General features: G+C 35.3%; 1 protein-coding gene across 2 annotated transcripts; it reads left to right on the top strand.

The window, feature by feature from the left end:
- Window positions 1-715: 715 nt before the first annotated feature.
- Window positions 716-25,173, top strand: LOC120334734 (MOB kinase activator 3A-like). Of its 2 annotated transcripts, none has more exons than XM_078113483.1 (8): window positions 716-862; window positions 18,701-18,856; window positions 20,122-20,255; window positions 21,525-21,583; window positions 22,182-22,285; window positions 22,783-22,886; window positions 23,849-23,947; window positions 24,664-25,173. In XM_078113483.1, the coding sequence occupies exons 2-8, from the start codon at window positions 18,727-18,729 to the stop codon at window positions 24,727-24,729; spliced, it is 696 nt and encodes a 231-aa protein (XP_077969609.1). In that variant the 5' UTR covers window positions 716-862; window positions 18,701-18,726; the 3' UTR covers window positions 24,730-25,173. The 2 variants fall into 2 exon arrangements, with proteins under 2 accessions (XP_077969609.1, XP_077969605.1); XM_078113479.1 differs by lacking the exon at window positions 716-862 and adding an exon at window positions 4,305-4,320.
- The last annotated feature ends 804 nt before the right edge of the window (window positions 25,174-25,977 follow it).

The raw sequence follows: 25,977 nt of genomic DNA, 5'->3' as shown, positions 1-25,977 counted from the left end.
TTCGAGGTTCTGCGAATTATTTGTCAGATTTCAGTTGTGTTTCCAAAAAGAGTTGTAAATTAAGTAATCTAATTGTCATTATGCCTTCCCATTAGCTTTGTTTTAGTTGCAGTAATAAGAATATGAGTCGCGGAAAACCCATCGCATATGCTTATGATCAATTGCACAAGGGTTCCTGAGGCTCCGGATATTTTATTGTGCTTTCGCTCCACTAAAAAGGTTAAAAAGACTGCTATAGAAGCTTTGGTTCCATATCAAAAACAGAAAAAATAAGTACAAATGTACAATAGCTGAAGAAACGAAATACCAGAGTTTCAGTGAATTTATAGCTAAAACGTTTCAATCAATCAATCAATTTTATTCGGTCACTCTGATACAAACAAAACACAAAATAACAACAAAGTGACAAACAAAATACAGAGGACCTGGAGGACGGGCATAACTTAATAAAAAAATTAAATACGTACAAGTACGTGCCCGTCCCCCCAAAACAGGCAAAACAATCGCCCGGGTAAATATTGATATAGCAGTGCAAATCCAGCGTTTTTTGTTTCGTTGTGTGTGTGCCAGATATTTTTACATATAAAAGATGAAAATGCATCGAGAAGAGACCATAGCTATAAAAGCCATAAAAACGATAAACGCGACTGGTGGGCGTGGCTTTACGCATGAATGCACTTCCAATGTTTTGTTGATTTGATCGTCTGTGTGTTTTCTTGTTCTACTGTTCCCGATTTTCGCAAAAAATTAGGTCGAGGACGTTGTTTGCCTTTGCAAATTAACTAGTTTCTAGAAGATTCATAACGTTTGTGCATTTGAAGTGTGAATTCTACTTTACTAACCTTCTGACTGCACTGTTTGGGTAAGTTTTTACCAATTTTTCTACTAATATAATATTTTGCATGGTTTGTCTAGTGTTGTAAATACTGAAATAAAATTTTGGATCTAGTGAATTAAACACCGTAACTGCTTAAATAACGCCTAACGAAATTGTGATGTGAAATGAACGCCGTACTGCCGTAACCGCTGAAATAAATGTGATGTGAAATATTAATGTAAAAATTGAAATTACACCTGTATTGCCTTAAAATGTTGACAACTTATCTGTCTTTTCGTGCGCCGAGCTGTCCGCCTCCCATTTGTCCTCGTGCAAGACTGACTTTTATTTTTTGAAAAAAAATGAAAATTTGGTTGAATTTTCACATCATTTTTTGTTTGGCGGTATTTAAGCACTTACAGCATTCATTTTCACACTATATTTGAGTTTGTGAGTATTCAAGCAGTTACGTCGTTTGCTTCACGAGACCTAACATTTTTATATTCAGCCTATAAGTAAGCTATGTCTGAGGTAGTACACACCGTAAATGCTTAAATAACGCCAATCAAAATCGTGATGTGAAAATACAACTCAAATTTTTTAAAGATAAAAGTCCGTCTTGTGCGAGCACGATTACCGGTATGTTATCTTATTTGGCATGGGACATACCTGCGTAGTTGAACATTGAGTAGGTTTGATTGTACTAAATGTGTGTTTCAAGAATTTTTTTCTGCGTCATGTATAATTTTCTTTAAAAATACATCAAAATTTCATATCACATTTTAGTTTGACGTTATTTAAGCAGTTACATATTGCTTTTACTTCGCTAGACCCGAAGTGTTCATAGTAAACACTGAGCTCAATTAATTTCCTGTAGCCATGTTTCACAGTGGTTGAGTCGTCTAATTGCCTTTCCTTTCCCCAGGATAAATACGCGAATCTAAATATTATTCATACAAATAAAATCTGTCTGTCAAAACACCAAAACATGTTTGTACTGTGATTCAAATCTTCATCTCTTTTGCTCTGGCACAACCATTAATGCAATAGAAATATTATACTGCCCGTACTTGTCTATGTGAATAGTGATAAAGCCATGGGCTACTGCTCTGGCTCTTCACTGACAGCATTTACTTAATTCTCAAAAGCCATGTGTTAACCACTCTTCCAGTACAGCATAGTTCTCAAGATTATAAGAATAGCCCCCACTTTGAAAGGCATCAATTGTAACAGTGATTGCAAACCCCCGATTTACGAGACAGTCCGGGCCTCCATACCAGAAAAAAGGCGCTCTGCAACAAGCTAAAAGGAAGAGCAACATTTCAAGATTCGCGTCCAGGGATGGTCATGTTGAATCTTATTTTCGAATACAATCCAAATTCATTATAAACGATGTGGTGAATTTTTGAATGTGAGAAAAATTTTGAATATCTTTGGTGAAAAATTAGAGATATTGAGCGGTCAGTAAGAAACAACACAGAAAACTATGAAGTTTGATATATTTGTGTAGTTTCAGATCAACTTGAAGATATAGTTATCCAAGCAATTTCCCACATGAACGTACTCCCAATTCAGAATTTATTTGCTATACAAAAATATTTTCTAAGAATGTATTCAATACAGTAAAATATTTAGTTTTGGTCATCCCTGCTCAGGGCCTATCCTTAACTGAACTTGCATAACAGTAACGTTGGTAAAGATAAGTAATTAATTCATTTTCAATAAACTGATCAATCAAATGCAAAACCGTAATTTAGTAAAATATCAACCAAATCAAATTGATCTGAAAATTGGATATTGATAGAAAAATTGTTGCATTATTGATTATGTATTTGTTTGTGGGGTCTATTAAGGCTTAGCTTTAGTTTGTTGGAACTTGGTTACTTTACCTTCAATTATTGGGAGTGTGAATTGGCAGAATTAGTAATATATTTTTTATGTTGATTTATTCTGGCTGGTTACTAGTGAGACTATATTATATTGCCATTCAGTGCTGACATGATGGGTTGGTTATTTAGGACAACCATTGTGAATACTATTAAATTTATAGTACAATATTGTCATGATTTTCGATGATGCCGTAAATGAGGAAGAGGCCTGTTGTCAAGAATATTGTACATTACTATGCTGGCATCACAAGCTGAACATTTCTGGGTTAATCAAAGAGACATGAAAATTGGGACCACAGTTGGTAACCGCTGGGTTCCATTTTGATCTTGGACCTATTCGGACCCAAGCCAAAAGCAGGCTTGGCAAACTCTACCCATCAAAAACCTTTTTAACAGAAATTCTAACCAGTGAAAATTTCATCTTCGCAAATCTAAAAAATCCCAACAAAATTCAACCCTAATTCTTAACCTCAACTACCAGCTATGATGAACATTTTAGTACTTTTTCGGCGCTCCAGTAGTATGTGTACCAATATGGAGGTAACTAATTCTGTTTGCCTTCTTTACATCAAGTTGTGTAAAGCGACTGAAGTCTATGGGCAGGGGGAATATTCGGCTAACACATACAGTCCCCGAACTCATAAAAGAACTAAAATAAGGAAACTCTAAATACAATTATGGCCTAACCCTAACCTGGTACACATACTACGTGAGTACCCATTTTTCTTCTAAACTACATACTACCTTACTAGATCTCACACTAATGTTTGAATAACAATGCCTTTTGACACGTTTTTGCTTGCTAAGCGTTAATTATTAACTTTATTTTTCTGCATGATGCATGAGTCAGCGTTAGACATAACACAACAACAAGAAACCAAGGTTTGTCACAAGACAGAGGAAATCCCATGACTGTCAGACTTTAGACTACAACTTTACAGGTAGAATATGTCTAATAGTGTCGCTGGGAATGGATAGTCAACCATTTATCCAAGTTTTGTGGTCAATGTTGAGGTTTGTTATGAAATTACAAGCACACCGTTTGTCATTGCTTAGAAAAGTCTTAGTTAAAAGTATAGGGCAGCGTTTCTTAAACTTTTTTGCCTTAGAACGCTTTTTTATCTTGCCTCACGGAACACAAAGTAATTAGAAGGTAAATTTGGTAGGTGGTTCAAAAACTGGCACAAGGCCCGTCCGCCCGTTTGGATAGCAGGGCATGTTTGTCGTCAGTTAGTACACTTAGTTATGCCCGAAGTCGCTGAATTCTCGCCATGGTGACCAATATAATCACAATTTCGATCCCCGTTCTGCAGAACACTCCGAAGATCTCACGAACATCAGTGTTCCGCAGATCACAGTTTGAGAAACGCTGGTCTAGATCATGATTAGTTATGGTAAACCGTTTAACCAATTTAACTGGCTGTGGTTTGTGGTTATTAAATAGCCCCAGGATGAGTAAAGGATTCATTCTCGCCGCTATTTCTGTGTAGAGGAAGTTTTTTGTAACACATACGGTAGTTTACTGATATTATTCTTCAATTTTTATCAAGATATTATTTTATAAATCGATATACTCTTACAACATTGGAGATAAATCTGGCAACACTGACAAAAGTAAGTATTTTGTGTGATTAGTAGGGCTGGGAAATTTAGGGAAACAGTTTAAACGTTTTCTGGATGAAATTAACCAGTTAATCGTAGTTTGGCGTTGTGTGTCATAATTTAAGCTTGTTACATTACCATGGTTCCAAAGCAATTTCGCATAATTTTGTACTGGTATCGGGCAAAATTATTCCTATCTCTTGTAGTCAACGCTGATAACGAAGCTTTTGAACAGACATAGAAAAAATTCAAAATTACCTTTTCAATATGCAATTAGTGATATTTTCTAGAATTCAACGCCACAGGAGATAAATTTGCGGTTTTGAGAAAATTGTAAAGTAAGGTTATTTACACCTGGGATGTCAGTTAACGGATGTAACCGTTCTAAAATCGGTTATCCGATTAACCGGTCATTCCCAGCCCTAATGATTAATAAAACTAATTTATTTATCAATGCAATTTTGCCAGTGGTTCTTAGTATTTATGTAGTCGCCAGTAAATTCACTCAAAGATGAGTCTCCTACTCATGAGTGAGTGTAATCAAGCCTTGAGCAAATGCTTGTAGAAATAGTTTACTGCGCTCTCTATAACTGGTGAGACGTCAAAACAACTTGTATATTCATCAGAGGGACCTCCTGAAGTATGTGCACCAAGATGGCGCACAACCTGAACTCAGATTGTGTACCAGGTTAGGGTTCAGGTTGTGCGACATCTTTGTGTGCATACTTCAGGAGTACCCATCAGAGTGTTTGGCCATCCTCTTAGGCTAAGCTAATCCATTTCCTTGTGTGATTTTCTGTACAATTGCAAGTGTTTTTTCTGGCTACATTTTAATGTTCTGCCACAATGCAAGGCACAAAACAGGGGACTACGAGTGCTAAACCCCCTGGGAAGATACCATTTGCCATAAAAGGTTAGAAGCTTTCTTCAGAGTAAACCTTAAGTCGAATAAGGTTTTTACAGTTTGTGTATGGTGATCCACTAATTCCACGTTCTCTAACCAGGGAGAAATTATTGTCATGGGGACGAATTTTGCTTTATATTTGGTGTAGTATCACTTATAATCTTTAGTAATTCAAGTATTACTATAATACTTATTTATGAAACGTATTTTAAACTACCCAAACTGTACAGACATATGAGTGACTAAAAGTGCAGAAGAATATTAATAATATTGCAGTAAATAGATTGCAAGATTTCTCCCCTAGCACATTTCTAAAAGGGGGTTCATGACCTTCAACCCCCCCCCTCTCATAGATATGTCTCCCTGCCTAGAACAAACACAAAATTACTTTCTGGGGAGGTAATCCTCTTCGATTGGAAAATGTGACACTGAGGCAATGGCGGAGGGGAAAGAGACAACACGCTACTAATCAACCATAAAAATAGTTTTTTGGCAAATTTGCAAAAATAATGCAGAAACGATAACAAATTATCTATAGCTTCAAGTTCCAATTTTTGAATCGTTAATTAAACGTTCCAGACAATCATAACGTCATTAACGTCTGGAAAACCCAATTAAATATTATAACTTTCATACAGACAAAGACAAACTCAATTAAACTTGCTAAAGGCTTTATTTTAAGCCTGCTAAAATCAAGGTCACAACAAGGTCATGGTTAGTGTAAATCTGGTGTCATTCTTTGAAAAATTATTTTTCGCTTCAAATGTTTTTCTCTAAATGTTGTAGTTTGGAATTGAACTTTCTCTCCTTAAATACCCTAATTTCATTTCAAGCTTTAATCGATCTTGCTAATTTGCATAAATTTGTAAAAAAAAGCCACAGTCGCTAAGGTTAGTGTCATCTACTGTTTGACACAAAATTCAAAAGCAAGTAAACATCCCTATTGTTATATAAACTTTCACAAAAACAATGAAAGTTCAAAATTTTGCAGCAATCATTAGTTGGAATGAAACTGTTTATTAATTCCAAAAAATTGATTAAAATAAAAATTAATTGATCATGTTTTATTAAAGTCATTAACGTCTCGAAACTAGAAACTTTCATCAATAAATGTCATTTGTTTTTTTGCCAATCTTTTGTTGCTTATATACAAGAGTGTTGAAAGTATAAAAATAGTAAAACTAGATTCCAGTAGCGAGCACTTGTAACTACTAGTGGTTGCAAAAGCAAAACATTCAGATTATGACATGTTTGGCTTCTTTTCAAACATGAATGGGAGAGTGTGTATATTTATTCAAAGTAGCCGCGAAAATTTTTATAATAATATGTATGCATGCTGAAATATAGGCATATAGCAAATAAATTACATATAGCGGGATTTGAAAAATAGTAAGTCAGGAACATTGAAACATTAGGAGGACGTTATTTGGGGAATGGTTTATTTAGGGACATTAATAAAGGGTACTCTGGTAGTATGTGTACCAGGTTAGGGTTAGCCATAATTTTATTCCTATTTTCCTTATTTTAGTTCTATTACCAGTTCTGGGACTGTCTGTGTTAGCCAAGGTTTCAGTCCCTTTACACAACTTGATGTAAAATAGCCAAATAAAACTACGGTAGTTACCTTCATATTGGTACACTTACCTCTGGGGCGCCCATTAAAGTGTTGGGGGTATTCTCCATTTGCCTTATTAAAAATGTTACTGCAAAAATTCATGCATTTGTTGTATCTGCTGAGGTTTCATAATTTAGCAGTGTTTTTATTTTGCTGTATTCATTTATGAATGGTGTTTTTTATAGCTAATATCAATTCGATTGATTAAATCAGCAGAAATATAATCTTCTTGCTTTTGAAAAACTTTTCATTGCAGAAAAGTACTTTATTTTTTATTGTCAAAAGGGACATTTTTACAAATGAAATTTAAGCAATTTAAAATATTGAAAAGAATTGCGTAGGATGTTTTTGCCTTAGTATAGAACTAAATACAAGAGTGTTATAAAAATAAATTGCAGCCAATGCATGTAGTTCTGCACTTATACCGCCTGCTCTATTCATTAACACATATAATGAGTTTGAACAGGAAATAGGTTGTCTGTGTGCGGTGATGCCTATGAGGGCTACTTTCATGACAGCGAATTGGTATTGCGTGGTCGTGTTCTCGTCATTCTTAAAATCGTAGTGTCTAGCTCATGGATTACTTGAACCACTGGTCTCACCAAGTGAGCCACAAATCTATTAAAATTGCAAGATTTAGTATAAATTTAGTTTCATTTGTGTCACTATAGTTAAATTTTGATTGCAGTAGCATTAACTGAGGCTACTGCTGTTGTTTGCTGCAGAGTGGTAATTTTCATTCCAATTATTAAATTGAAATGGTCTATACTGTGAGAAGAATTCAGTGTTTTTATAGTAGTTTTACCCTGACATGGAAAAGTTATTGGCCACAGAAATTTTTTGCAACAAAAATAGGCCCTGACAGATAAAAGGTTGAGAACCACTGGCTTATACGGAGCCTTGTCCAGAGTGGAAGCATGGAACTGCCTTTCATGAAGTTATTTTTCTATGCAAGCTTTTGTTGGGCAGTTTGATGAACAGATTCTTTACAGATCACCAACTTGGGTGTTTTTGTATAAATCCAATCTTTGTAAATGAAGCATAACACATTTAACTTATTTTAGGTCTTAATATAACCAAATACTACATTCAGTTGAATAGAATATTACGCAAAGCATGTGTGGGACAGGATAGGTCACATTTATTAACCTAATTTAGGTCTAAATACAACCAAATACTCCAATCAGTTAAATGTAAAATAACACAAAGCATGTTTGGGGCAGGATAGGAAAAATTGCATGGAAACAGGATGGGAGAAATAGCTTTTGCTAAAGTGTGCTGATAGAAGAGTTTTGAAACCAATGACAGGGTGATACAAAAAACGACTGATAAATTTCCTAATTATTTATAAAAAAAAAAGGAAGACAATTTGTTTGACGATTGGACTTCTGTATGTGTATGATTGCACCCAAATATTACAGTATTTTAGGGAACTTTGCGTTATGTTCTCCTTAAATTATGTTTCGAATAACATGGGTCCTCGTTTTGTGGGGTGCCACGAGATATGCAATTCTTTTCTAAAAGTTTTTGAATAAATTCACTCAATCAAGGTCTCCAATTTAAACTAAAAGATAAGATTTTCCCTCAACTTCAAAGGAAATTGTTTCAAATTTAGCAATCTAATCAAATTTTTGAACATCAATTCAGGAAATATTGACTTGTATTTCATTCAAATTAATTTTCGATCAAAATTTAGCTGCATTGTCAAAATAATTGGTCGCTTTTTACTTCAGCAATCATGGCAGATCTTTAATCTGTCATAGACTTTCTTATGTACTCGCATATTAGCCAAGTTCAAAACTCAAAATAGTTGCCAAATTAAGGGGTTGACTTATAAGCAACTTTTATCACACTAAAACGAATTGATATTTTGCTAACTTAATTCCAACAACTAGAACAGGGATTCCCAAACCAGGGGTCGCGACCCCAAATTGGGTCGGGACTCGGGAGTGATAAGTAGGTAGGGTCGCAAACAGGTCGGTGGGGTCGCTGAGGTATGTCAGAGGATGTATGTACAAAACATCTAAGATTTGACAAACCATTTTAAATTTAGCAGTTTGTATCATGGCTTACTGTAAAACAGGCCCATAGACAACGCTCTATGCTTTTGTTATAGAAAATGTAGGTGCTTATTTTGACATCACTGTTTGGTTTTAGCTTAGTACTTAATACCACCACATGACCAAACTCAATAGTCCGGTGAAAGAAGCTTTAAAGTTTCATGAAAAATATATTTATTGACCTGGGGTCGCACTGGACACTTGAAAGTTGTCTTTGGGGTCGTCCTGAAAAAAGCTTGGGAACCCCTGAGCTAGAATTTGTATGGCGTGTTGTGGTTTGTAGGGTTGGCTTATATGCAAATTTTATAAATTAACTGTTTTAGGGCCGGTATCAGGGGGCAGCGCATATGAGCCGACCCCCGAGTTTTAAACTCGGCATATATGCGAGGATATACGATAGGCAATGCTGAAATGGGAAGATCCTGATTTTCAATATTGTGGTTTCATTGGCCGCTCATTTAGAATTTCGTACAAAACAAAGATATAAAAACACCTTATCAAAACTTAAATACTATCTAACAAATTTTGGAAATGATTTTTCTGAAATTTTTAATTTAATATAAGTTACTTGCTCGTATTACCAATATTATTTCTGACGTAATTAGTGACTCTAAAAGTCGGAAAAGATCTTTTTTTGTTTAGAATCTTAAATCATGTCTGGAAATGTCGCCAAAAAGGCAGTCGTCAATTTTCATGACTAAAATTTCCCAAAATTGGAATGGTTGACATGAAATCTCTTAATCAATAACTATTATTGCTCAATCAATTTGTCTGATTAAGTTTCAGCAATTGTTATTATTGTTGTTCAAATGCGTTTTGTTAACTTTGTTATTTGAACATGAATTGTACTCATGGATTGAGATTGTTGATAAATTGTTGTTCTTCTTGTTGCTGTTGTGAAAAATTACTTTTACATTTTTATTTTATTGAGTTTTTGTTTGTTTTTCATGTTTAATTTTCAATTTATTTCAATTTTCCTTTTGTGTTCATCGTTTTAGTTGGTGAGCGCAATATTTAATATGTCGTCATCAAGTTCCACACGGCCTGTTCGTTCCATCATTTTCATGCTGTGTTTTTATTTTGGTATTTCCTCGTCTATCAAAAACAATTACTGTTAATGTTTTCAATACGGTAATTCGCCTGGCAAATAATGTTTTTCTATTTGAAAAAATAACCTCAATATAAAACATATCAATAGGTCTCAGTTCTATGATATGGTCAAAGGTCGTCAATAATTAATAAGGTGATGCTTATTTATGTGATGAATAATTGAATTTCAATGGATAACACCATCATTTAGAATGAGCTATGAAAGGCTGGTATCCAGGCTCGATAGCGACTGTCAAAACAGCGACCGTCATAATGGCGACTTCATAATAGCGACGTAATCAACGGAGCGACTGTCAAAACAGCGACTGTTATGATAGCGACTTAACTCATGTTAGAATTAGGGTTAGGGACCTCTCTACACACGTATGCACGCACAAACAGGCAAACACTGCATAGTGAAAGATTGAAACCGAAAAGGACTTTAAAACAACATTTTATTTGGACTAACCTTAACGCTATCATACCAGTCGCTGTTATAATGTGGTCGCCATTATGACAATCGCTGTTCTGACAGTCGTTATTTGGAACCTGAGCGGAAAGGTTATGTGGCTGGATGAAATGGCGTGCCCTTTTGCCCCTTTTCTGCCCTTGTGTTAGTGGATCCGAGAATGCCCCAGTAAGAATCAAAACACCCATATCGAGGGCTTCAAAAGTCTGTACTACTGTAGTATGTGTACCAGGTTAGGGTTTGGTCATAGTTTCATTTTGATTTTTCTTATTTTATTTCTATTACGAATTCGGGGACTGTCTGTGTTAGCCAAGTGAATATACCTCCTGCCCATAGGTTTCAGTCCCTTCGCACAACTTGATGTGAGTTAGGTGAACAAAATTAGTTACCTTCATATTATTGGTACATATACTTCTGGAGCGCCCTAGATTTTCATCTGTCGATGCCTGTGTCTGAAAAATTCGCCGTACGAAACCTCGTCGAAGAAAATTTCGCCACATAGGAAAAATCGCAAGAGCATTTTGCTGTAAAACAAATATTTGTTATTAAAAAGTTAGGTTTATAGGGTTAGGGTATGCTCTTGAATAATGGATCTTTTTGAAATAAGGTGATTTTGATTCGACGATTTCGACGACGTGTCGAAAATTCCTGTGGAGAATTTTAGGCCTTTACTACTAGTAGATAAACCAATGTTTATTTTGGACGTTAATTTACCTAGTATTTACAAATTTACTTCTATTTTGATTAAGTCTGAATAAATATAATTATAAATAGCAAGGAAAGGTGTAGTGTATAGTCGATCAGGTAGACAGAATTCTTGGTAGTTTATTCAATTATAATTAAGTGTTAGTTTGGTGACCTTTTGCCGCTAATAGATTGAAACTTTTGTGTCTGCACATTTGAGGTATCAGTATTGATTACTGATTGAATGGTGATCGTAAGTGTCGTATTTGTTAAGTGTTTTGACTTTGTTTGGAAGATGTGTGATATGTCTGTGATGTTGAAAAAAGGTAAGTTTGGATTGTTTTTTCCAGATTAGAATTTTTGAGTTACGATTTTATGCTGAAAGTATGACTTTAGGATAAGATAAGGATTTGTTTATTTACCTATTTAAGAAACTGAGGGCATGATATGTTAAAGTCAGGGCTTCTCTACCAGCGGAAAATTTACTTGGGATAAACTTGATTTACATGGGGGAATTCTGCAAGTAGATTGCAACATTATTTAAATGGCAACGTCCTCTGTTGCTCAATAAATGTTATTGTGACTTTGATACATAGAGACTAGACTGCTTTTCTAGTTGCACTTTTTCTGGTTATATGGAAAAGAAAGCTTATATTTAACGATTGAGAAAGATAAATTTTACTTTTGAAACATAAACAGATAGTTTATTTATCAGCCAACAATTCAAACAAAAAACACAAGTAATAACACTCAATAATAATTGACTAACAACGGAACTGATAGGAGGTTGGAAGTACCATACGGTCACTAATTCAAAACAACTCTTCGGACATGAATGATGTTGACAGTTTACATTTTATATTATAATGATTGTAAATCATGTTAACTTGTTGTAACTAATCATCACGTAACAAGAGTAATGTGACACATGCAAGACAAAATTTGAAACAGTAGCACAAGGAAAAGTTGACTGATTGAATAAATAAAGGTTGAGAATCCTGCACTGTATTTCTCCACAAAACAATTTGATGTTATATCCGACAAAGAACTTGTTGGCAAAACATCCAAAGCCCATTATTCGTCCCGTTGAGCTCCCAGGAGAATGTTTATCGTTAAAACTAAATTTTAAGTGCCCAATATAATGCTAGGCCTTCAACTGATCTTACATAAACCGTAGATAACTTAGTATGAATTTATGCTTCATCATGCATGGTTTGAGTATAATTTGAAATTCTATATCTGATGTATGTTTATTGTTACAATATAAAGACTATAATATGATGTCATAATTGTTGTAGTATGTTCCCACGGATACTATTTTTTGAAATAACATTCGTTGGACGAGAATAAATTGAATTTCTTTTAGTTAAGTTGCTTGGAGTTAAGGTCACATTCGAATGTAAAGAAGACTCATCTTCGAGCAAATTTACGACACTCACTTAGAAGTGAAAGAGACTCGTTTCCGAGCAAAATTAACAAACGACCACTGAAATTAAAGTATTGTTCCCCATTGAAATGCTTTTAAAATATCATTTGTCCGATTGAACTGGATTCAAAATAATGTTTTTTTCTATAATATTGTTATTTCAAATTTAAATTGTTTGACATTTTGTTAGGATGACGCTGCCAAATTAAACCCCTTCCAAAATTAAATTCAAGAAAAAACTGCTTAATTGTTTGGAAATCTCTGGATCTCATCTCTGTTTTGAATAAATTGAGTACAATACTGGGCTATGTTCACAACAGGACGTAAGTACTTGGCTAGTCACAACCATTTTGCATATGGTATTTCTAAGCACCGCCTTACCTTGTCATTTGAAAATTATGCCGCTTAGACGTCATAGTAACGTAATAAGGCCCCCCAAACTAAACTAACTGTCATCCAAGGCACACAGACGATCTTTGGATGACGGAGGCAGGTGGGGGTTAGGAATAACATGTGAAAATGGTTGTGCCACGCCAAATCTGACGTCGTTTAGTGAACATGTGTCTAATACTATGGTGGACTGATGGCTTGTGTCTATCAGAGGCGTTAAAAAACAATTTATAATGACTGTTTATAAATTTTTCTAAGACTTGGTTTTTTATTCGTAAGTAGGACGTACCGGGCCATAGGACACAATACAGGTCTTTTAATGCATAAAATATGGTGCTTCAATATACCTATGTCACTGTCAGGTACCAAATATTAAATCTCCCTAATCCCAAATGCTGGTACACATTAAGCGCTTATAAGTAATCTAATACAATCATATCATATCTCGTCATAAAATGCCCCAGGCAGTTTTGGATTTCAAAACAAAGGTTGTGTTAGGGTTTCGTAGCTTTAGAAGTGTAATGATACCTGAAGAATGTTTTACATGATGGAACATGGTACTATTCTGTAGTTGCGTGCCCCACAAAGGGATGTTTAGACAATTTTTGAGGGGGCGTGAAGCTAATTATAAATAAATACATTTGTTTGATTCGATCTTGCCCGCCTTATTTGGGATATTTAGATTTCTTTGTTGTTTAGTGATTGCGATTTCATCCACATATTTTCAACATGTTTATTGAATAAAACATACCTTCGCCTTACTATCTGTTATTTGTAGCTTTTTGTTATCTACGGTAGTTATTTTTTGAGGTGAGGCGCGAGACTTGACGAGTACCAAAAAAGGGGGCGCGACTTGAAAAGTTGCGAACCATGACACTATACGACCACTTTCACTTGGGAGAGCATTATATATTTTTTGTCCTGAAATAAATCCATTTTGTGTTAATGAGCGATAACAAGACAACATATTACGGTAATATAATAAAAGCTACTGACAGGTTAACAAATAATCATTCAGGAACTCACAAGTTCGACTGATTTATTAATACTGCTCTACTCTATTTATGCCCTACTTATCTTCGATTTAAACTTGATTGAGCTAACTAAATTTCTAATATATTCGGCCCAAGCATAATACATATATATCTGAAAGAAATATCATGAATTATAAACGTGACAGGAATGGTCATAAATGTATTATTACATCATAAAACAAGTTCCACCGCTTATCAATAACTCTCAGTACCTTTGTATTGTGTTAGTGTTAGCGTAATAAGTAATATTATATGTTGAAAGTTTAGGTGAGATTTTTGGTGCTCTCGTAGTGTGTGTACCAGGTTAGGATCAGTGTTTTATTTGATTTTCCTTATTTTAGTTCTAGAGTGAATATACCCCCTGCCCATAGGCTTCCGTCCATTTACACAACTTGATAGGCGAACAAAATTTGGTACACATACTTATGAAGCGCCGGATTTTTTTTATATTTATTTTCGGATGAGAGAAAAGCTTATTAGATGATTTGATAGGTTATGTATGATCATTGTATGTTTCGGGTATGAAGTGGCCATAACTGGCTATTAGAAGAGATTTCCAAAACGAACCGAATATCTGAATACATTTAACACAAAATGAGCAACGTTTCCTCTGAACTAAATAATATAAATATATTCTCTTTCTGTGGTTGGTTGGTTTTGTAGGGCACAAAATGAACAACTTTTACTAGGAATTTCCCATTTAGAACACATTAACATGCAGAAAGGTGTCTAAATCAATGAGTCATCAATGAAACAGCTGAGTCATAAAAGGAAATGATATCTTCCTGGCTTGTGGCAACTTATTGTGATGTCACTTTAGTAACTGCTGTTTGGATTATGATTTCATAAGCTTGTGTTGGTTTAAAAAGTAAATTATGGAATGAGTATTTGTTAGGTATGGGATACAATTTTTATTGTAATTCTGCAGGAGAGGAAAGGTAATAAGAAATTTTAATCATGTATCAACCTATCAATCCTAACTGTGTTGTGTATGATCATGAAAAAGGCAGTTTGATTTGCAGCACCTCTGCCTGTGTCCGTGGCAGGCCAGGGGCCACATAACGTTTTAGCTAGATAAAATACTTTTTTCCAAATTCTATTCTTGAGGTTAATAAATGAGTTTAGTAAGGCAACGCTGAGCGGAAAAGATTCCAGTCTGAGTGGGCCAGTAACATATAATAGACTTGGTTACTGGGCTGAAGGCTCAAAACCCAATATGAAAAATAATGAATAAAAAACAGTTTATTTACAACAGCTAGGCTAACGTTTATATAATAATAAGAAGCACAAAGTAACGATTGGGGTCATTATGACGTTCTTTTCAACGGAAATTTATCCATAAAAACTATCATAATTTCAGCAGACACGAGGGGACGGGAAGGAACACTCGAGTGGGTTGGATCTGGCCTGTGGGACGTAATTTGCTCACGCCTGCTCCACACCTATTAGTGACCGCTAGTAGAAAGCTTTGTTCATGATTGAAATTTCAACCACTTCATAAAGCTATGAACATAACATTGTGCCGATCGACAACTGATTGCTCAAACTAGTCTAAGTAAATATTATCTATCATACTTTGCCGGATTTATAATCCCAAAAGTGGTTGGCAAATAGAAGGTGTAAATATGAATAGTTGGATTTGTAGACAGCACAAGTTAAATAGGAAATAGGTGCTTTTTTGCTGTAAATTTATGCATGGTTGAAGGTTGATGTCGAAAAGTGCTCTGCAAAAAGGAGGTGTAAATAATATTAATAGTCTGAACTGTATTTACTTGTTGGAAGAGTTGATAGTGTGTTAGACAGCACAAGTTAAATATGAATTGGCTCTGTTTGTGCTGTAAAGTTATGCATGATTTAATATAGCAGCCAGATCTTATTAAGAGTCTATTACAAATATAAGGTGTACATTGTAGATAGTGAATTAATATGGAGTGAATGTTGTAGAAAATAATTAAATAGTGTAAATTAAATTAGAAGCATATCTCTCTCCACTTTCGAAGAAACAGAAAATTTTCCTTTTTAGAATTCTTTTGAAAGATTTTATTCAAATAATAATTATTTTGAATTTGATTTAGATTACGGCAATTCCTTTCTCATATTGTCCTGCTGATAAATTGAATATCTTATCTACCGGTTATTGCATTTCCTGTCTAGGAAATGATGTAAAAGTATTATTTGGCCAGGTATCAATTAATAGGTTTAGACAGGAATATCCGAAACAAATCGGGGATGTCCAAAATCGGATATATATGTTTTTCAAATATGTTTTAAAATAATACAGGGTGTCTATTAAATCCTTCACAATTTCAATTTTGTTATGAAGTCAGTTCTCAATATATCTTAACCAGGTTTGTTGTTTTTAATCTGTAATTGTTCAAGTATTTTTACTTCATTTAATACATCTGTGAGGGTCAAAACAATATATGGTATTGATAAATTCCCTTTGCAATTATAAACTTTTTTTAGACTTTATGGACACCCTATATAGTTGATGATGGAATATCAAATATATTCTAATTTGGGCTGTGTTCAAATGGGAAATTCGACCAATCATTATGTATTGATGGAGATTAAGTGCAATGAATAGTTTAAATTGAAAAAGTTGAATAAAGTCTGTTTTGAATATTGCCATAACATGCCAAATATTTAAAATAATAACTTATAAAACATAAACATTCTAAATCAGGGGTGTGCAACATGTAGCTCGCGGGCCACAACCTGAGCCGTCAAGCCATTTAGTATGGTTCTTGTCGACACTTAGGTAGATTTTTCCCCATCAAGTATAAAATCCTAACTTTACGTTATGTCAACGCTGATGTTAGCAATCTATACAAGAACTTAAAATTTTAATTTTCCCCCTAATGTTAAATAAATATAATTTTGCATTGTGATAAGTTTTTAATTCGTAGTGTACATGGAAAAACTACTATTTTCAAGTGACCCTACTAGATGTCGGAAATTGGTTATTATGACCTACTGACAAATATGCTGCACAACCTGTTTTATATGATAAACAAACAAAAGGCCTTGGTATGACATTTATGCTTTAGCCTTGGTATTTTCTATTGTTTCTATCCTCTCATTGGTTTATGAAAAATCCTTTTCTAATCCCACATCACAATATCCACTCCAGAATTTAATTTGTGAGATATTGCGCTGATAAGAAATTATTTGCTATTCCAGATAACACTTCAGTATTATTTGCTTTAGCCCTTTCTATTAACTATACTATACCTCTTGTGTAAGAAAAATTCCCAGTGTGTTGCCTCAGAAAAATATTTACTGTCGTAGTATGTGTACCAGGTTTGGGTTAGGCCATAATTTAGTACCATTATGAGATCGGAGACTGTTTGTGTTAGCCAACAGAATATTCCCCTGCCCATAAGTTTCAGTCCTCTTACTCAACTTAATGTAAAGTTGGTGAACAAAATTTGTTACCTCCATATTGGTACAGATACTTCTAGAGCGCCGAAAAATTTTTTGGATAGATTATGTGGCGAGAAGAAAATTTATATGCCGTGAATAAAGTTGTTGTCGTTTCGGTTCTGTACCTTGTCACTAAGTATAATTAACAGGCAGACAGAGTTTGAACTAAAAATATCTGGAAAAATAATTGAATGCTCGTATAAATTCAGAATTAAATATTATATTTACAGATGATATTAAACAAATCGAAATTTGTTATCAATATATTAACTTTATGAATGTAGGAATAGATATGATCAACATGAGGACATAGTGATTCATGTAATTTCCGCTTGGACTCGCCCCCAATTTAGCATGTATTCAATATTTCATATCCGAATCTAAATATTTATTTTCTCAAATGTGTTCGAAATAGTGAAATATCAAGTTTTGGCAATTCCTGATTATATTCGATAAAGCAAATTTTAGTTTTGAGAATAGTTCAGAATTTAGCCTAGTATGGAAATTCATTAGTTTTACAATACAATTTTCATTGATTTGATTTTAATTGCTGTGATAATACAATGTGTCACGTAATCATGGCTGAAAATAAATAAATGATTTAAAAATCATGACAAGACATTTAGAAAATGAAACTAATTTGGATTCGGATTGATTAAATTGTTTATTTATTTGATAACAACATGATGGCAGTCATCGAAAAATATTGTAATAAATATACAGCAGATCTCTAGATATCAGAGAGAAATTTGTCAAAAAATTTATAGAGACATTGATGAAATTGTGGAGATATACTAATGACAATAGCTTTTCATTACATCAGAAATTGTTTGCTATCAGTTCTGAGTGTGTAGGATAGGATAGAATTAACATACGGTATTTATCCCGGAGGAAAGTAAAGTCGATAAGATGGCTTAACCAATGTCTAACCACGGCCTCTCAAATTAATCAAATGTCGAATCATGGCCTCATAACAATTTCACTGGTATAGGTTCTATCTGTTGTGCAATAAATTTGGTGGAAATGCTTGACTTAAAGATCTTTGCGTGAGATGTCCAAATGAATCAATTATTTGGACACATTTGAAATAAATTTTTGAATTTAGGAAAATTTAGAACATCCTTATTAAAAATTAAATGGTTTGCCATATGAATGAGCCATCTTATTAATATAAAAAATTGTATTCTATTTACCTTTAGTAATCTCTTGTCCGGCACCATGTGAGAAAAATTCTGGATTTTACAAAATGAAACGCTGGCAATACGACTAAGTATTTTTTTTCTTCTATTTTTTAGTGGATGTTTTTAGCTGTGGCCCAATAATGTCGAAGAGTAATCTGCACCTCAAGTCTGTTTTCAGTAAAGAACGGACTTTCCGACCAAAGAAAAAATTCGAACCTGGCACAACCAAGTTTCAGCTTCATAAGAAAGCACAGGCTAGCTTGCAATCTGGTAAGTTGATAGATTTATTTGTTCTCAAAATAATTCGCTGGAGGCAAAAGTCGTGCACTGAAGACAGGCCACTCAGAAGTAAATGAGACTCATTTCTGAGCAAAGTTACGCCATTCACCCAGATATATAAAGATATTCATCTCTGAGCAAAATTATGAGCACTCAGTCAGAAGTAAAGGAGACTTATCTCTGAGCATAGTTACGGGCGAAGTAAAGCAGACTCATCTCTGAGCAAAGTTACGAGCACTCACTCAGAAGTAAATGAGACTCATCTCTGAGCAAAGTTACGGCCACTCACTCAGAAATAAATGAGACTCATCTCTGAGCAAAGTTACGGGTACTCAGAAGTAAATGAGACTTATTTCTGGGCAAAGTTTAGGCACTCACTCAAAAGTAAAGGAGACTCATCTCTGAGCAAAGTTATGGGCACTCACTCAGAAGTTAAGGAGACTCATCTCTGAGCATAGTTACGGGCGAAGTAAAGCAGACTCATCTCTGAGCAAAGTTACGAGCACTCACTCAGAAGTAAATGAGACTCATCTCTGAGCAAAGTTACGGGTACTCAGAAGTAAATGAGACTCGTTTCTGGGCAAAGTTACGGGCACTCACTCAGAAGTAAATGAGACTCATCTCTGAGCAAAGTTACGGGTACTCAGAAGTAAATGAGACTCGTTTCTGGGCAAAGTTACGGGCACTCACTCAGAAGTAAAGGAGACTCATCTCTGAGCAAAGTTACGGGTACTCACTCAGAAGTAAATGAGACTCGTTTCTGGGCAAAGTTACGGGCACTCACTCAGATGTAAAGGAGACTCATCTTTGAGCAAACTTGTATGCACTAACCCAGAGGTAAAGAAGACTCATCTCTGAGAAAAGTTACGGCCACTCACTCAGAAGTAAATGAGACTCATCTCTGAGCCAAGTTACGGGTACTCAGAAGTAAATGAGACTCGTTTCTGGGCAAAGTTACGGGCACTCACTCAGAAGTAAAGGAGACTCATCTTTGAGCAAACTTGTATGCACTCACTCAGATGTGAAGAAGACTCATCTCTGAGCAAAGTTGTTTGGTACTTTACGGACCTCACTTCATTTTTACCTTTTTGCGTTGCTGTATGTTACGTCATTATCACAGTTTAAGCATATGTATACCCGGAACAATTAAATTATAAAGGTATCTTAATTATACATACCGGTATCTGTCCCTTGCGGGCCCGTCCCTCTCCTGGCCTGCGAATATCCTTCTGCTTCTAATTTTGTCGTTTTTGCAGGGCTTGATCTGAAAGCGATTGTAAACTTACCGGAAGGTGAAGACTTGAATGATTGGATTGCGGTTCATGTCGTTGATTTCTTCAACAGAATTAACTTGATTTATGGAACGGTTGCCGATTTCTGCACAGATGAAGTAAGATTCTAGAATGCTTTTTCTAGAAGGTTTTTGCACCAGGGGCCATAAATAATGCCCACCTAGATTTGCGGGCCATTGATTGTGGAAGTAGCATCAGGCGGGCCAGATTGAATTACCAAAGGGGGCTGGATTTGGCCCGCGGGTCGTAGCTTGCCCATGTCATATCTAGAGTATTTCTTGGTTTAGGACTTTTTTCTGCGCCAGTGTGATAAAGGGGTGTCTGGAAAAGTTAGTTGAAACAAAAATTGGAAATAATGGCGTTTGGAAAGATCTATTTGAGTGCATTTGGAATATTCAAAATTGAAGCTGAACAGAATTTGGATCTTGTGTAGTTTTGTACCTCAAGTACTTTTAGTTGGCGTAGCATAACGAATTATGCACATGTCAATTCCAACCCACAGTGGAGTAATAAGACTCTTCAAACTATACAAACTGTCATCTAAGACATGCAGACGATTGTCGTCGCAGATGCCATTTTGGGCAGTTGTAGGTATACTTTGGTAAGCTCTGTGAGTTTGGATTGACATGGGTTAAAATCGTTATGCTACACCCACTAGAAATACTTGGGGTACGAAACTACCCGAGACCCCAGAATTTTAGGATACCCTCTATTTGGATAAAGATGCTTTTTTATTCATGACAATATATGGATATTACTTTTGGTACAATGGCAATTGGTTATGCTGCGTCAAACCATTTTAGCATTGCAACTTGAAAATGTTGGGTTAAAGTCTATTCCAGGGGTAGGCGCGGTTTTTGGATCATGACCCAAAAATTTTGCCTGCCTAGACTGACGAGCCATTTAAGTATGGCGTAATGAGTTACATTTTATGAACAATTTTTACAGTGTTACAAAAGCATCAGTGGAAAACAATAAACCTGGTGCTAAAATTAAATTTAACAACAATTTCAACAATTTCCTTGAGCTATTTTTTGACCAAAACGTCAAAATTTGGTTTGAGTTTGGTTGTGGTAGGCAGGCCAGATTGAATTACCTAGTGGGCCGGATTTGGTCTATACAGAGGCTTGTTTGGAGTGATAATGTAAAATGGCTCATAAAAAATAATTGAAAAATCTAAAGATTACCATTAAATTGACCATTCAAAATATATAAGCTTGCCTAACGCCAGGGCTGAATAGTCAGGCAAAACTTACGTTTGACTCCAAACCAAATATTGATGACATGAATTGCGACGAATTGATGCTAGGACTCCAATCACCCCTAATGTCTTCCATCGTACTTATTCATGATGTTCTATTTCTCAGGCGTGTCCTATAATGTCAGGAGGTCCAAAATATGAATACAGGTGGCAGGATAACCATAAGTAAGTACATTTCTCGTATATTTTGAGGTTTTATATTATTCTGAAATCAATTGACAAACCGTTGTCTCTCGCCTTGTTAACCAGTTTATTCAACAACACAAATAGAATAGCCACCTTATTGGCTTTCCTCTGCCCCAGAATATATATGTAAATCCCATCCTAACTCAATTACTTCATCTGCCGAGAAATAAGAAACAAACGCTATTGTTCAGTCAAAGTATTGATAGCCATGCAAACTTATACAGGGCAATTGATAGAAATGAAATCAGGATGACTAAAGGATTTTTTGTACTGATAAAGATTGTCTGAGAACTCCAATGCTAGTTATCCCTTGACATAATAAATAAAACAAATTGGTGCTCCCGTAGTATGTGCATCAAGATGGTGCACAACCTAAACGTAGTATGTGTACCAGGTTAGGGTTCAGGTTGTGCGCCATCTTCATGCTAATAGCGCCAACAAATTTTATGCTTAGCGAGAAATACATGAAGGGTTTCTGAACTATGTATGTTCTATCATGAAGAAGCCTGGTGGCATCCACTCAGCATTTGATAAATTCAAAATATATTCATGGGGTATTTATTTCTAATTTCTCCAGGTACAGGAAGCCGACCGTCCTCCCTGCTCCTCATTATATACAGTTGTTGATGGCCTGGATTGAAGATTTAATAAATGATGATTCAGTGTTCCCTACAAGAGTTGGTAAGTATTGTCGAAATAATTCAATGTTCACATTGATAATTTTATCTTCGAGTTATAAATGGCTATTTTACCTGTCAAATATTGGTGCTGCAGTAATCTTTGTGGGGAAAGGAAAGTAGATAAAATAGAGAACCACAGACTCCTTGATTCACCAGTGTGAGGCATTATGCAAAGTATTAGGAATACACTTGTCACCGCACCTCTGATTACCCTGCGTGGGTTCGCAGGTTCAAATCCTATATGAGAGTAATCATGCACAAAATGATTGCTGGTCTCCTCGGCACCGTAGGGTGGTTCACGTAAACGCTGGTTTGTTTTCGGAAGCATGGACGTGGTTCGCCATATGGTTAAGCCGTCTTATCACCTTATCTTAAGAAATTGTCGCAACTATTTTTAAGAGCAGAGAATTGCACAAAATGACGGGCCATAGTTTGCATCCCTGGTTTAAAGTTGAGTCTCGAAATAATAAGATATATCTTTTATTTCTATTTTCTCAGGGACTCCATTTCCAAAAACCTTTCCAAGTACTTGCAAGAAGATTCTAACGAGATTGCACAGGGTTTTCATTCACGTCTATATTCATCATTTTGAGAGAATTCAGGTGTGTAATTGAATTATGTATCTTATAGAATTTTTGGAAGAATGAAAAAGTTGCTAATAATGTGTGCCTTTGCATTTTGGTGAAATCGTCTATTGGTTTTGTCTGCATGACGTGTTATTTAAGCCGTAAACATCTTTACCTCGATGTACATTCCCCTTAAATCACAATTTTTTCTCAACATATATATATATATATGTCTTGTGCCACGAGGACAATGGTAATTACCTTTTTTTTGCGCGGAACTGTGTAACCTGTGAGAAAATCGAGTTATTGTATAATCAAACGGCACCATACGCTTTGATTTAGGAGGCCCACGACAGATTAAAATCACTCTTTTAGAGATTGTGAACTGAAAAATTGTGTGCCCAAAGCAATATTGATTGGTTGGTTTTCGAAAGCAAGCATTCACTGTAAATTTACTTTTTGATTCTGAAATCACAGACGCGACTTGATATATTGATGTTAAGTAAATTCAATCAATTTTTTATTGTACTAAAAAAAATTTCGGCGCTCCCGAAGTATGCGAACCAAGATGGCGGACATCGGAACGTAACATTGGTAACAGGTTAGGGTTAGGCGATAATTTTTTTCCAATTTTCCTTATTTTAGTCCTATTATCAGTTCGAAGACTAGCCAAGAGCCTCCCGTAGTATTTATACCTAAAATTATGGCCTAACCCTAACCTAGTACACATATTACATTCCGATGTCCGCCATCTTGGTTCGCATACTTCGGAAGCCCCAAAATTTCAAATGCATTACAGAAGGGGGGTATTAGTCTACTTTTAGAGCCTTGCTGAGAATGAAGAGATAAAAGCACATGAAATAGTTTTCAAATAAAAGTACTGCGGTACTGCTTCCATATTTCTTATTTGTAACCCTGATATATTCTCGTACATGGTCTTCTTCAGAGTAAGAATGCATAAGTGTTACCTTGTAATGCCACTAACTTTCTTTTTTCAGGGAATGTGCGCTGAAGCCCATGTAAACGCCTGCTACAAGCATTACTACTATTTTGTAACCAGATATCATTTGGTTGATAAAAAGGAATTGGAACCGTTGGTAAGTGTTTCTTCGAATAGATATATCAGGGTTGGGCAATTACTTTTCTGAATGGGCCAGTTACAGATAATGGACTTAGTTACTGGGCCAGATCAATCTCGATATAAAAAAACTATAAAAAAAAGCAGTTTAATTACAAAAGTTAGTCAAATAACATTTCGGTGCGTCGGGTCAAGCACTCTCGAACAGTGGTTCTAAAACTTTTCAAGTCGCGCCCCATTTTTAGAATTTGTCAAGTTTCGCGCCCCACCTCAAAAATAACTAGCTTACAATAAACTACAAATAACAGAGTATATTTTCTTCTTGTCGCCGCTCCCGTCATTTGAGAACCAATGCTCTAGAACAGGATGGTCCAAATTTGGCAGCTCTGCGGGCCACAAAATTACTTTAGCATTGTTCGTGGGCCACAATAGTACCAAGAACTCGCTCGTTTAACTTCGCTAGTTGCCTCAGCAAGCCATAACACTAGTGACTAGTTAATTCAGTGACATTAGTGATGCAACAATATGCCAAAAGATTTTTTGGTTGATTTTATGACAAAACAACACGAAATGCGATTTTTTGATTCCTCTCCGAATGCGACGCGGGCCACAGATAATGAAGCAGCGGGCCACATGTGGCCCGCGTGCCTGGGTTTTGACCACCCTGCTCTAAAATAATTAAAATCAAACTTCATAAAAAACCCATATTATCATTTTCGTTTTTATTTTTAACAGAGAGAAATGCAGGCGAGTATCTGTCACAAAACTTCGACGTCTTCAAGGGGTTCAGAAAGGTTTTAAAAGACGAAACATCCGTACTTATTGCTTCAAACTTTCTACCGATACTGCTCAAGTATTACACGAAATTATCGCTTAAAAAAGAGGAAGTTTTGTTCCTTGTTTCAGAGAAATTTAAACGAGCTACAATATTAGGCTTGATTTGCTGACTCATTAGACTTAGGAGAGTATTTCTTCCAACATAATATGAGTGTATGTGGTTAGAATGTGGGGCCTGATTTCTCAACTCAATACTGATAATTCATACTCACTAAATCCACTTATCGCAAAAAAAGTGTTGAATTTTGATTCTAACTTTGAGAAATTTAAACCAACTCCTTAGACTCATGAGCGAGCAGTGGTTCCCAAACTTTTTAGAATTGGGACCCACTATTTATTATTACATCTTATGGCGACCCATCTCGTTTTCTACAATGTTATCTTTGATAAATGAACACAAAAGACCTCTTCCAAAAAAAAAAACATGGTGTTCTTTTTCAAAAGAAAATAAATCTAAATCCTGTCTAAATTTCTGCGAAACACGGTAAGAAGTGGTTACAGTGTACAAAACTGCTATGCGTAAAAAAGCCACATGGTCATTCTTTGTGTAGCAAATTTTTGTTCCTTTGATAAGATTGTAAAATAGAAACTTTTACAGATTAGAATTTAAATTCAATTTAATCTTTTGTTTTTTTTGAAGATTTACGTATTCGAGTCGCCACCGATCCTAATAACCAGTATAATTAATCAAAGCCTTTTACATCTTTTCACGACCCACTAAGATTCCTTTTGCGACCCACCAGTGGGTCGCGACCCATAGTTTGGGACCCGCTGCTCATGAGAGTATGTCTCATTGTACTTGATATGAGTGTATATCGCTCGATTGGGGGTTAGAATTTGAGACCTCTCAACTTAGTACTGATATTTCTCACCCACTAAATCCCTTTTTTATTAACTTCAGGGAAATTTAAATTTGAACCTGTTAAATATTGCAAGGTTGGTTGGCTACTTCAGCTTATATCAGGAAATTTCTGCTTGTATGGGTCATATTATGGTTGTATCATAGGACACAAATGTTAAATTTTGATCCTGACTTCAGAGAAATTTAAATTTGGACCAGCCAAAATATTAGAACGCTTAGCTTCTGGCTCCCTTAGCCTTTACCAGAAAGTTTTTCTGTGCTCTGTAATTAATTGGGTACTCGATGCCAAATTGAAAAGATGCTTGTCCTTTCAGAAACAATCCCTTCTGTTTTTTTGAGTGAAGGTACGG

This window comes from Styela clava, chromosome 1 (genome assembly GCF_964204865.1).
Source record: "Styela clava chromosome 1, kaStyClav1.hap1.2, whole genome shotgun sequence".
NCBI classification, from domain to species: Eukaryota; Metazoa; Chordata; class Ascidiacea; order Stolidobranchia; family Styelidae; genus Styela; species Styela clava.
Note: the sequence above shows the minus strand (reverse complement) of the source record. Positions and strands in the feature narration are given on the sequence as shown.